We start from the raw sequence: 13,803 nt of genomic DNA on the forward strand, positions 1-13,803 counted from the left end.
CACAGGTCTATTGGTCAAAAGAGGTAGACGGTGCTCCACTCAAAACCTCTGTGTGATTGGCCTGGTTGCTAGCAGATTGCCCACAGTTCAGTCGCCTATAGTTTGTACCCTGACTTGTCTGTCAGTAGTTAGCAAGTTTTTTGCTAACCACTAATAAACGACAGCAAACAACTATCCCACAGCGACTTCCCAACTGGTGCGGGAATATACATTTTTCCCTAGCAACCGTAGTTACTAGGGAGTCAGCCCTGTGCACTGGGGCTTTAGCAATCGATTTCTCCAGCAACCACTCGCAACATTTTTCTGTAGCGACCGGTGGTTGCCAGACGATGCCCAAACTGAGCGTAAAAAGTGTAAAAAGTATTTCAGAGTCAGTTTCAAGCCAAATAAGAATTGTTTTCCAAGCCAGGACCAGTAACTGTATAAAAGACTTACTAACACCAGCATGCTAACATGGGGTCAAGTGAGATTAGGTAGATTTGACATGCTAACATCCACTTGTTAGCACAATACCTAAACTAGTTTTGCAAGTATTGAGTGAAAAAGTGCTGGAAAAAGAAACAAGATTGATTCCTGTTGATTGCATGACAGGAAGTTAGAGGTTCATCAGAGTTGTTCAAAGGGAAGGTACGAATGGCTGTACCAGATTTCAAGGCAATAGACTGATTTCACAGAAGCCATTTTGAAATACAATATGTAAACAAATTCGGTTCACCTAAACAGGCAAGAAACTTTATTAACGTCATTAGTAACACGTGTATACATGCTGTTTCAGGACAAACTGACTGCCATGAAATATGCTTATTTAGGATTTGTTACTGCTCTGTATAATTAAAACCTGACATATTTCAGTGTGGATCAAAAATGATCAAAACAGCAGGTCTGGCTAGCATCCACAGAGCTGCATCTCCAAACAATGCTCCAACTATTATGAATGTAAGAAGGAACAAAGGTTTCCAATTGAGGAAAAAAAATCCCAATTTACTTTGTGGTATTTTAAGACAGGTAAAAATGAGGCCACACAGCACGTAAAAGTAAATACATGCATTTTTTTGTTCTGAGTAAACTTAATACAAACTCTGGTAAAACCCTGCAGGGGAAAAACTCTGAATCCTTGCCTTCTGCTCGAAAGTTAGTCTCCCTTTCTTCTTCGCACCTCACTGTGCATGCAGCTCCACATAAAAATGCAGCTCAAATTTAGAAGACGCAGCCAGCGCAACATTTTTCTTTCTTACACACTTTGAACAAGACGTCTTAGTTATTTACGGCTCAGCTTGGCAAAACTTCACTCTTATCGCTCCGTGACGAGTTTAAACCTCGACTGATTCAGTGCTGTTCCACCTACATCCCTCGCATGTTTGATTTAGTAAACTGGAGTGGCTTCTAATGTCATTAATCTTTGATAAAGGAGGGATAACGCAACACTCAGGCATGCATTAATCACAAATATAGTGCAGAAAATATGAGGTCACTCTGCTTCTATCTGCAAGACGGGCTGACCAGGTGAGAGTGTTTGACCGCTGAAGCAAGAAACAGTGTTTATTTGGTTTTTTGCTCATGTTACAGTTAAAGACGACAGATTCATGGCTTCTTATCTTTTTTTTTAAGCACAGCTTCTTTACTCTTTCAGCCTCGACCACTATCTTACACTCCAAGATGTTTTCTTTTTGTCTCCTCCTGAATCATCTTCTCTCCTTTTTCTTTCCATCTCTTTATTTTTTTATTAGTTTTCTCATCCCCTGCACCTTTCTGCTCAAATCCACCTGGACTTCCCGAGAGCCCTCTGGGTGTATCTCGTTCTCTTTGTTTCTCACTTTCGCTGTCCCTCCCAGTCTCCATCCCTCCCTCCTGCTATCTCTTCTTCCCTCTGTCCCCCCCGTCCATCTGTCTGTCTGGCCTATTTTCTCTAGAGGATTGTTCTTGTGTCTTCTTCTCTAAACAAAACGAGGCTGTTTTCCCCCTGAGGGAAGATAGTCTTGTCTAGCCCGCAGACCTGCAGCCCCAGCCCCTGTCTTCTTCCTCCTCCTCCTACCCCTCATCCTAATTGTCTGGCCAGTGCGCCCTCAGGCAAACTCCCATATTCTCCTCATTTCTCCACTGTTTCTTCTTTCCCTCCCTTTTCATCCAGCCACCCTGAATGCCAACACCTAGAACGTGCCTCCTTTATGCTTGTCACCTTTCTGCCAACTCCTCTTGTCTCGTCCCTCCATCTTACAGTAATTTGCCAATAATAGCCCTGCCTCCATCTTATCCGGTCCTTAACCCTCTCGGCTATTGACCCTATTCCTTCTGACACTCCATATTTCTCACTGTGATACATGTTTTACCCTCCAGCAACAGCTGTTAACTCAGTTTTGCCATCCATGGCCAGACTAAGATGCCAGCTCTCCATCGGTGGTAACAAAGGATGTTTGATACCACTCTCTGTGTCATACAATGTTTTTTTTTTTTTTTTTTTGGGGGGGGGGGGGGGGGGGGGGGGGGTTCGCTTCAGGATGGAATTGCACACCAATAAATATACATTTGAAATCCAGTCAATTACACTGAGTTTACTACAAGACAAATATACAGTGCAAATCTATAATCTCTTCCATCTCCACCTTCAGTCTGCTTCAGCCTTCCCCATTAACCCCATTTCCCTGCTTCCTCCCCTCTCTGTCTCACTTCAGTCAACCTTCACACCCTTTTAGATTCACTTCACCTCACTCATCCACTCCTGGTCCTTAGAGGGAAAATATATTTGTGCATGGCCTGCAGCAATTCTAACTCTCTCTGACCATTATCCTTTCCCTCAGTCCTTAACATCAATCTATATTTTTCCTTTCTTCCTGACAACTTGATAGCGATGGCTGTTACACTAACCCAGGGACTTTACACTCAACACAAGCTTTAATAAACTATTCTGTTATTCCTAATGTAATGAAAATGTGAAGAGGGATCAGAGAAGTGATGGCAACAATAAAAAGCTGAATGCGTGAGGGTAAATTTCTGCCTATGCTTCTACAATTTCCACTTTGGAAGTCTTAACCTTCTGAAATGCTAAAATTTGAACTATTCCTTTCATTTCTCCCCATTTTTGTTTGGCTGTAAGAAGAAAGAAAACGCTTTTCTTTCGGCGATTACCACTCCTTTCTTCATCCCCTCTCTTTTTTCTTCATATGCCCTGCCCAGAAGCCAAATTTATTTCCAATGTTCTCTTAAATCAGATATTCCTCTCTCCTGCTCCCTCCCCCTCCTTCACCTTCTCTTGCACAGTGTTGCAGTAATAACGCGCTGATGACAGCTTCCACATCCCTCCTCATCTCCCTCAGCCCATCTTTCTTTGTCCTTCTCATGTCTGGTCAACACCACGTGCTACAACCTCTGCCCTCATCCTGCCTGTCCTACTAGATCCCCCTCCTCCTACCCTTCTTTTGGCCATCAGCCCAGCTCCTCACTTTCACTCACTTTCCATCCATCTCCTCTTTTTTTTCTCCCTCTGATAAACTGGGCTTCCTTTCAAATGTTTGCAGTCAAGCAATGATGGATTAGTAAGGTTCAACGGGGGAGTCAAATCTGCCTCAGCATCACAAAACATGTTTTCCTAACCAGTTTGAACAAATGGTGTTTGTCAACGAGGCAATTAAGCATTAAATAGAGGAAACACATTTGTCAGATTAACCTGAAAGGATTGGGAAGGCTTGGCAATATGTGCAACTGCTTAACCGTCACTTCATATACGGAGGGAGACAAATCTTTCCCTCTAGTTTATCTTCTGACCCTTTTCTCCATCTGATGAGGTCAAACAGACCCGGAGAAGATACGGCTGACCCAAAGAAAGGTTAAGGTCATTTCAAAAATGTCCAATATATAAAACATCAATCTCCCAGAAATGTCAAACTTGCTGTTTCTGGGTTGTGGCTCTCATACATCACTGATGTTTTTTGGATCGCTTACAACAGCTGTTCAGAAGGTCATCTTCGTCATCATCTCAAACTCATTTTAAATTATATGTGGATTTAAAAAATAATGAAATCTACATTTGAGCTTGAACAAGAGGCTTGGCTGATGTGTTTCTCTGTCTCTCGTCACTGTCATGCTTTTATACCATCCACAAACTCTCCCAGTGACGCTCTTCCTCCCCTGCACTTTTCCTGTCTGTGGGAAGCGTATGGGTGCTGCCTTATGTCTGAAGCACTGAATCTTACGCACGCAGACAAAAATAGACAAGGAAAATGGCTGAGAAAATCGAAGTAGCTCCAGTGTCAGGACACAGAATCCGGCCACAGAGGGTTGCCTGTCTCCAGCTCTAAAACCTCATAGCATGACTCTCCTCCACAACAACAACAACAACCACAACAACAGGGGAAACAGCACTGCACGGCACAGAGTCCTTTCCTGTGAGGGACTCAGCTTCCACTCGACTGTTTGACTCTTTGAATAATTATGGTTAAGTGAGGTCTGATTTTTGTTTTTCTCACACTAGCGTGGTTGACAACAAGAGCTCAGCATTAACACTTACACAAGTGAACAAAAGGCCCTACAGCTCCAGACACAAAACAACTGAACAATAAACTCAAAGCAGTCCGGTGCTGTGAGTCAGTCCTCGTGGCAATTACAGCCCAAATGCTTTGCCCAAAACAAAGCCAACTCTGAGGGTGTTCAAAACCCTCGTAGAACATGTGAGTCAATACCGACAAAAATATGCTAAAGGAACAAGAGGTGAATAAGCAATTTGCAACAAGTGCTTTGACAAGCTTGTAGAGCAACACGTGCAGCTTTGATCTGATTCCCCTGCCTGTTGAGTGACATGACATGCGTTACAGAACTGCTATGAACACAAAAGGAAATTGATTTTCTATAGCTGGGCTAAGTTTAGATCTAAAAATTTAGTATCAGGAAAAGTTCAGAGCTCAGGTTCAAATAAATCCTTCTCAGTAAAGGTGTGGAGAGCTTCATCATGGTGTTTAGAATAAAGGCGCCATGGTTAGAGAATGATTGTGGTCAGAGATGCAAACATTTACTTTACATTGGAAATGGTAAATGAAGAGTAGCTGCCAATCCATCCACCCCAACCTCCTCCCTGTGCTGATTTTGACACTCTGTAACAGACATGGGCCATAAAGTAAATTAAGAACTACACTCTGCATAACTCAGTGGAAACATGGTAACAGGTCGCAATGAATAATATGAAAAATTCCATCTAAACTATATATACATATATTAAGATTTATATAAGTCTATCTCCGGCCATTTGTCTAATCTGTTTCAACACTGCATGGGTCAGTGATGACACAGACTGGACTGGAATTATCTTGTGAGCTAGACTGAGATCATTTGCTAGTGAAATTATCACAGCTACTAGAGGTTTAGCTTTGTCATGCTACAGTATCATTTTTTGGGTCTCTCTTTTTTAATGGAATATCTGAAATTGTGCGAACACTTATTATTTATCTATTCATTCAAGATGGTGTTTTTATGGATTGTTCATACACTACTCTGTATTTAATCATTGGTTATTGTTAAGCTTTGGTTCTCTTCCACAGTGTGTTTTTGTCCCGGCTCCCTGCCCTCTGAGCTGCGGAAGGTTTCTTCCTGTTAAAAAGGAGTTTTTCCTTCCCACTTTCTCAACATGGGCCTGACTATATTGTATTGTCTTTACCTTACAATATAAAGCCCCTTGAGACGACTGTCTCAAGGTGCCACATAAATACATTTGGATGGAACTTAATGGGTGTTTGACTGTTGTTAATAGATTTCTTTTGTGCCTTACAGAATTAGCAAAAGTGAAAAAAATGTTCAACAAAAAAAAATGTATGCAAATAAAAGCACCCACACGCAGCCTGGTGTCACCCGCTGCTCTGGAGGGACCAGCAGAGCGTCGCGAGTTTATGGGATTTGTAGTGTTTCTATGTGGCAGAGCATGGCATAAACACAACATTGACAGCATTCTTAACACGATGGGTTAATCTCCTGTATATGCAGGTCGTGGTTTTGTGTGTGTGTGTGCTGCTGAAGTGTATTCACAAACAAATTTGTATGCAGCCTTATCAGATGTGTAAAACATGGCCAGAGGCATGCTGGGTAGAGATGTTTATGCTCTTGACAAGTCTGAACTCTTTTGTATACACAGACAGGCTGAGGCTTGAGTGTCTTTGTGTGTGTGTGGTAACAGCTGAAAAACAGTGTGTGTGCTTTCAGGTGTTTGTTATTGTTGAACATGTGTTTGTGTAATGGTTGGACTATGTGAAGGAGTGTAAAATTTACTGTATATGTTAATGTTCTGTATACATTCACGCAAATGGTAACTCTCTGAGTGAGTTACTTAGTTTACTCTAAGTGTGCTCTGTTTACACAAAGAGCGGAGACGAGTAACCTAAGCAGAGACAAGTCCCAACCTCACGCTGTCCCACTGTTACCATATGTCAAACTGCATGTCTCAGATTTACACCTTTTTTCTTTTCCTAACAAATACCTAATCCCCTAAGGGCCTAGCAGGAAACACAGTGGCTTCATAAGAAAGAGAGTCTCAGATGATCTGCTCGAAAACAGGGTGGTGCAGTGAAAGCACGCCGGGCTCGTAACTCATGGATCAAAACATTTCTTTGTTAACTGTTTGTCTTGGCAGTTGATTAGAGATTTCAAACACTCGAGGAACTACATTAGCAATTTAGTGTTCTTTGGGTAAACTCTCCCTGCCAAGAACACCCATGAATTTCAAACTCCAAGCCTCTAATTTTTAATGCAGACTTTTCACGAAAACCTTGCAGTCTCAAGAGCATTAGGTTTGTGGGCTGAAGTCAGGGCCAAAGAGGAGCCAGTTTTCTGCAGAGGAGTGTTTCACACTCGATACAAGCCCACTTCTTTTATGATGGTGGAAATTAGATAAAGGAAGCAAGTTCTAGCTCTCATTCAGTTTCCTCAGGAATCCAAACATCTGTCCGTGGCTCAAGGATCTTCATCTGGACTGTTATTGCAGACACCCCCGTGTTAGATGACATTTAATGAAGACCCAAAGCCATGGCCTCTGTAATTCCATGGCAGCAGAAATTCAAAAATATTATTTATTCAACAATTAATTTCACTTTGTTTATGCAGCACACTGCGAGGTTTATGTGTGCTAAATGTGCAGTAAAAACAAAACCGATTTGCTTCATCCTCCTACGCCTTCCTTTTTTTAAAACCTCACCATGCTTTCCTCTTTCTACCATCCACCCTTTCCTTTTCATAACTTCCAATCAAAATATGAAATGACTAATTCTGAGCTGTATGGGCAGAGGCAACTTTAAAGAACATAATCCCACCCGCCCGCCACAGAGGACTAAAGGTGAAGTAGGAGTACATGAATATTAAGTTTCCACTCAAATAAAATAGGGAGCTTCATTTGTAAAAGGCATCCTCTACATAGTTTCTGTACTCTCCACCACCAAATTATAATGGTAAAGATAGAGATACCCTGGTGCAAGCATCGGACCTACTGCTACATAAAATAGTGTGCGGGAGGCTAGCAGTAGCAATGAATTAACAGGCTGTATCATCAACTGCAGTTATTTACTACTGCTTTCTACTGAGGCACAGTTACATCGATGTTGAAATGTTGATGTCTTCTATGAATAAATTAAGATTTCTGTAGTAAAATATTTAAATCGCTAATATTGTAGTTCCGAATTCAGCTAAACATAATTTCCTTAGAGATCAATAAAGTATTCTGATTCTGATGAATCAACCCAGTTACTGTGGTGGTGTCTTTTATTGATGTTTTAAAGCTTGCTGATTGCCCATTAACATTAATGCCACCATTTTTTAAGAGAAACTCAGAGTTGTGCATCTGCACATCTGTGAGCGACAAATTCACACCGGCAGCGTCCAAGTTCACAAATTCAGCATCTCGCACCTCTCACAGACCTGCTGCTGCACGCACCCACACTCAGAGCTGACCGGAGGACTCTGATGTGAAAATCCTCGATAACGAATAAACCTATTGCAACGAATGTTGCCGTGGTAACCAAGGCTGAGGCACGAAGACAAACCCAAGGTGACCGACAGGGCTGTTGGTCACCGTGGTAACAGTGGAGCTATGAAGGCATTTACTGAGGCAGTGGTTTTTAAGTTTCCTTAAGTGTCTGCGAACTCACATGAAACACACACACACACACACACACACACACACACACACACACACACACACACACACACACACACACACACACACACACATAGACACTGGCTGAGTGCCTGAACTCAATTCCTCTTTTATGAAACATTCAGGGACAGACCTTCAGCTGTACGACCAGCGGTTAAGACCTGTCGGATGTGATTTTGTTTTAGCTTGAATGTGATGTGTTTTGCCTTTTGATGCTTTCATGTGTGTACTCACGGAGCTGGTCGAAATGTGTCTGTAAGCCATCTGGTCCTGGGACTGAACAGACCATTCGAGCCTTCTGGAAAGTGCTCCACTTATTGACTAAACTCCTCTGGCCTCCGATGTCGTTCTACATGAACATTACAAAGAACTGAATTAGATCTACTATGATTACAGAAGTAGCAAACAAAAAAATTCACGTACACACAGTAACATTGGCATGAAGCTCGCCACGCTGCCAAAACTGCTTGCAATTATGGACAATGACTCCCACCCCCTCCATAACACACAATCTGAAGAGCAGTTTCAGCAACAGGTTCCTTTAACCTCGCTGTCTGAGGGATGTTACAGGAGGTCGTTTCTTCCCGCTGCTATCGGGCTCTTTAATTCATCCACTTGGGTCAGATCCACACACGTGGATGGACACGAGGTGTGATTAACAGAATTAATCACACCTCACCGCACCCTGTCACTTTTGTACATGATGACTTATATTTGCGCACATGCTTGTCCTTTGATATTTATACTTATATCTCTATATTTATCTATTAATCTTAATATTTATCTATCAATATCTCTGTTTCTACACTCATTTTATACAAGTGTTTGATGTTTATTGTATATTTGCTGCTCAATTTCTCTCTGGGCTAAAGTCTCTCTGATTCTGATTCAAACAAAGCCATGTAGTTACAGACTTATCCACACAGAAAACACACACAACAGTGGAAGACGCAGTGATTGTGACAAACATAAACAGTCCCTCATACATTTCAGTGATACACAGATACACAGTTGCCTGCTCTAACACACACACTGACCAAACAGCACGTACATACTTTCCCATGGAGGTGAACGTCTTTATGTAAGCTACATGCAGACGTGTTCTGATGAGAGTGTCCAAACTGCACAAACCCTGTCTATGCCAAACAAACATGTCGCATACCTTGCACACACGTGCCACTCTGGAGTAGAGCACCTTCCCAGCAGCACCTTCCGCCTCCTGAGCGCGCTCGGTGAAGAACACGTAAACCTTATCATCTTCTGGATTATCAGTTTCAGACAACGGCGCTACCCGCACAAACTGGGCATCTGGAGGAAAGTACCACAGACACACACACACACACAGGCAAATTATAAGAAATCAAATGTAATACAGTCCGGCTACACTGATACAAATGTAATTTGCAGCGCAAGGAATAGAGAAAGAGCAAAGGGATGATTAGGGAGAAGTCGAGTTTCCAAACAGCAGGGAGTAAGTATATATTGCCTTGTTATCAGCAGCAGACTTCGATACACAGGGGCCTGATAAAACACCAACCGGGTGTGCAGGAGATGGTTTTAGAGATGCTCAAAGATATTCAGTTTACTTCAGAAAATTCAGTTCACAAAGTACACACACTGAATGTGCTGCACACGTTAACCGTGACTTGTGATGTTTTCTTGGTGGAGAATTTGACAAAATTTAGTGTTTTAGTGATTGTGTTATCGTAAGGAGCACATTCTCAACTAACTTCTAATGTCAGACACAGTTCTGAGTTGTTCGACACAAAGGTAGACTTCAAAAAGGAAGTGGTGCTTTTCTGCACTTACCCTGCAGCCAGGTGGAATCGTACTGCTCAGTGCGGATGACACGACGGCTGCCAAGACTACGGAAGAAGGCAGAGTCCCGGCTCATGAAGTCTGAGGTGATGCCGGCATACAGCTCTCCATCTACACAGAATACACAACAGTATTCTCATCAATAGTCATTGAAAGACATCCAAGTCATGGCTCTCCTGTTTTAGACATCCTCTAGAAATTATATATAACTTCCACAGTTTGATGGGTTTTATAACAGCAAAGCATCACTTTTGCTACAAACACTTTAAACACAAACCCATTTTCCATCTAGTTTTTCTTTGATAAAACACCTAATTAAGCACATTTAGATGATTCCTTTCCACCTAACGGTTATATTTTGTTGTAGAGAAAATAAAGTGCATGATGGTGCGTGTACTGTTTATTAAAGGTGAGGTTTGAAGAAACAGTCAACTTACCAACGACTGCAGAGGCCGTTTTCTGGAATGGATCGTAGGGACATTTGCCTTTCCCGCACTCTGTCTGGCCGTAGGAGAGAGTCTGATGCTCTGACTGTCAAAGAAATCACAGACGTCACTCACACAGAAAGAAGACAGATCAGAAAGCTGCCCTAATTTATATTGCAATCTCAAGTAGTTTATCCACTGATGCAACAAATCATCCAGAAGCATCATAGTGGCGGTTCAGGTGGTAGAGCGAGTCGTCAAACAATCAGAAGGTGGATTAATCCCGACCTCCACCTGTCCATGTGTCAGAGCATCCTCAGGCAGGATACTGAACCCCAAGTTGCACCTGATGTCAATGTCAGTTTTATTTCTACAGCACGTGTAAGCAACAAAGTAGACCAAAGTGTTTTACAAGATAAAACCATAGATCAATAAAATAAATACAGCAGAATAAAACACAAAACAAACAAAATAAATATATATAATATGTATTTATTATTCATTATTATTATGAACTAAAACAAAGACACTGCAACATAAAAAACCTACACACATGCATAAAAAGTACCAGTGCATATAGCACCATTTCAGCGAGCCCAGCTACCCTGCCACACATGCACTCAGCGAGCACCTAATTGAGGGTAATCGGGCTAAGTGGAGGGATTTTAAAATGTGTGAAGCTCAATGTTAAACCAGTCAGCACCATCGGCACCTCTAAGAACCATGTCTGAACCTCTGCTCTGATCTCACGTGGTCTTTCATGGGATTAACTGTTCTCTGACACACACACACACACACACACACACACACACACACACACACACACACACACACACACACACACACACAACTAAGTGAGATGAGTGAGAAACTTCAGAACCAGCAGCCTATTTCTGGGAAAAAACGATAACCCACATGTGATGAGAAATTACACACCGACAACAGCAGGCAGGTTTGCCCTCTACAGTTACATTCACCATCCATTGCATTTGACATAAAAATGTCAAATAACATAGCTAAGGTGTCTGGTATCCCACACAGTGCAGCATCAGTGACGAAAGGAAATTTGACATATCACAAGGTGAACCCTGGTGGATATGTGGGCATAGGGGCAGACACCACATGATATTTCAGCTGCTCGTAGGCATGCGTATGGGGGCTGGAACTCGAAGTCTGAAAACACAGGCATATTGGTGGGTGGTAGGAAAATCAAGGCATCCAATACATATATTTCTATTTTTTAATGCAGACAGCCCTCAAAACCTGGATAAATGAGTAGAGCATCATTGACCAACGTTAATTTGACATATCACAGACTGAACACTGGTGGGTATGTGGGCAAATGCTACAGCCTATGCATCCACGGGCAGCACTACAGTTAACATCAAAGTGCTGCTTGTATAAAATTGCAGAGAATGCTCCAACTGATTCTGATTTTGGATCAAAATGGAAAGAGTAATCTATGTGACTTTGAAAGAAGAGGTAACTGTTGTTGGGGGACAGATGGCTTCAGGCACAAAAAGTGCTCAACTGGCTGCTGTTTCAGAAGGATAAGCGACTAAAGTGGCATAAATGTGGGAACTACATCAGCAGACAGTTTGGAAATTACAGTTGACTGCACACGTGATGACCATGATGGTTCAGCATTAGTGTGATAGGTAAGGAAAAATGTGAGGAACAAAAAGAGGAACTTCTTCAGATTTCAAGGAGAGGGATTTGATAGCAGGGCTTCAGTGAATATTGGGTTTTGATGGTCTGCTTCATTTTTACCAGACCAGAAAGCTAGCAGTCTTTTAAACACAACCCATTCTTCAGCTTTATTATTTTTAGGAGCAGCAGATTTAAGTCTGGTAGAGCTCACGCCTCTACAGATACCAATTTTTTATCCAGCAAAGTCGCAAAAGAAAATAAAAATACATATTTTGCACCAGCATACATCATCTGTATAGTGTATGTAATTGTGTCTGTAGTATTACCTGATGGAAGACGCTGGTGGCTATGAAAGCACAGCGGGGGTTGAAGGCCCCGGTGCCGCACACATACAGGTGAGTCTGGTTAAAAGGCTGCAGAACACGCAGGAAGTTTGCACACTCCAGCTGGACAGAGAGAAACAGGGACCATAAAGTGAGGAATAATGCATGACATTATTTTGCACTGATGCTTAACTGCTTTCTATTACTTGTTTGAATATCAAACAATATGACTTACACTTATTAAACTCTGGCTCAACTGACAAATTTTCACACCTTTCATCTTGAGCTTATTGTGAAGTCAAGAAGCAGAAAAGTAGTCCTAAAACTTCAGATGTGACTGATTGTTCAGCACGCCCCACCAGACGTCTGCCAGTACTTGGATCAACTGAATCTTGATATGCCTGCCTGCATGAAAACTGTCTTGTTTGTTTACAGTTCCCAAATGAATAAGATAAATTCAGCTTTAGTTCTGCCCTTGATGGTAATCTATCATCCTACTGTATTGCTTTATTGCTTCATAACTCTAGACAGTTCTTGTATGGTATTATCAAACGGCAGTAGGGAGTAGAGAAAGGATGAAAACGGCTGATGTGGTTTGACTGGCAAGTCACTGATTCATATCTGCACGCAAATGTGTCCGAATGTAATTCTTTTCCCTGCGTTGCTTAAGTCAGGGTAACGCGGTTACTTACCCAATCTTAGCGTGTTTGCGTGTGCATCTGCGAGTGTGCATTTGATTACCTCTGGATCCTTCCCAGCCATGAGACATTCTTGGACGCGGTCCGGACTGGCTGGCCAATACAGCTACAGAAAGAAGAGAGGGGGAGAGAAAAAAGAGAGGGACAAAGAGATTTCAGAAATGTTTTTATTGCTCACTCTACATTTCCGATAAAGGGCTTCGGGGGATTGGCAGGTGCTTTATGAGGGAGCGTGGCAGGAATAGTCAGCAGAACATGACTAATCTAGAAGAAAGAAGGAGATGATTTTCATACCTCTTAGCGCCAAACAGATAGTCAGCTTTAGGGAGGAGAAAAGAAAAAGCCAACTGGCAGCATTGCTGACTTCTGATAATGAGCCAAACTGCCAGAGCAGAGTACATGACTACAAGTATGACTAACTGACATACAATCCTGGCCATGCCTACACACTGTGAATGTGCACTGCAATGCAGCTATTATCACTCATCTAAATGACTAAATGACTGTTGATTACAATTATACATGGCTGACAGTATTTATTCTGACTTTAAACCCTAAATGCTATTATTTGATTTGTGCAGTTATAACATGATGCTATTATGTTATCTTGCATCAACAGAACAACTGAAGCAGCCACTGTAAAGGGTCCAAGATGAACCAAACGGGGTTCTGGCTCCACAATTTCCTCTCTGTTGTGGTCACAGTTAGCTTCTTCTTTAACCAGCAGTTCTTATTGGACACGACAGGCTGACCGAGTTCCAATTCAG

At 42.1% G+C, this 13,803-nt stretch overlaps 1 protein-coding gene across 2 annotated transcripts in view; it reads right to left on the minus strand.

Moving 5' to 3' along the window:
- The window catches only part of sema3h (sema domain, immunoglobulin domain (Ig), short basic domain, secreted, (semaphorin) 3H), a 53,319-nt gene that overhangs the window by 15,519 nt on the left and 23,997 nt on the right, over window positions 1–13,803 (minus strand). For both annotated transcript variants that reach the window (XM_063463307.1, XM_063463306.1), the window contains exons 3-8: window positions 13,080–13,142; window positions 12,342–12,461; window positions 10,378–10,471; window positions 9,932–10,051; window positions 9,285–9,430; window positions 8,357–8,471 (exon numbers count right to left, since the gene is read on the minus strand). In XM_063463307.1, the coding sequence (XP_063319377.1) occupies window positions 8,357–8,471; window positions 9,285–9,430; window positions 9,932–10,051; window positions 10,378–10,471; window positions 12,342–12,461; window positions 13,080–13,142 (658 nt within the window). The remainder of the gene's footprint in view (window positions 1–8,356; window positions 8,472–9,284; window positions 9,431–9,931; window positions 10,052–10,377; window positions 10,472–12,341; window positions 12,462–13,079; window positions 13,143–13,803) is intronic.

Source organism: Pelmatolapia mariae, linkage group LG20, assembly GCF_036321145.2.
Source record: "Pelmatolapia mariae isolate MD_Pm_ZW linkage group LG20, Pm_UMD_F_2, whole genome shotgun sequence".
In the NCBI taxonomy this organism is placed as follows: Eukaryota; Metazoa; Chordata; class Actinopteri; order Cichliformes; family Cichlidae; genus Pelmatolapia; species Pelmatolapia mariae.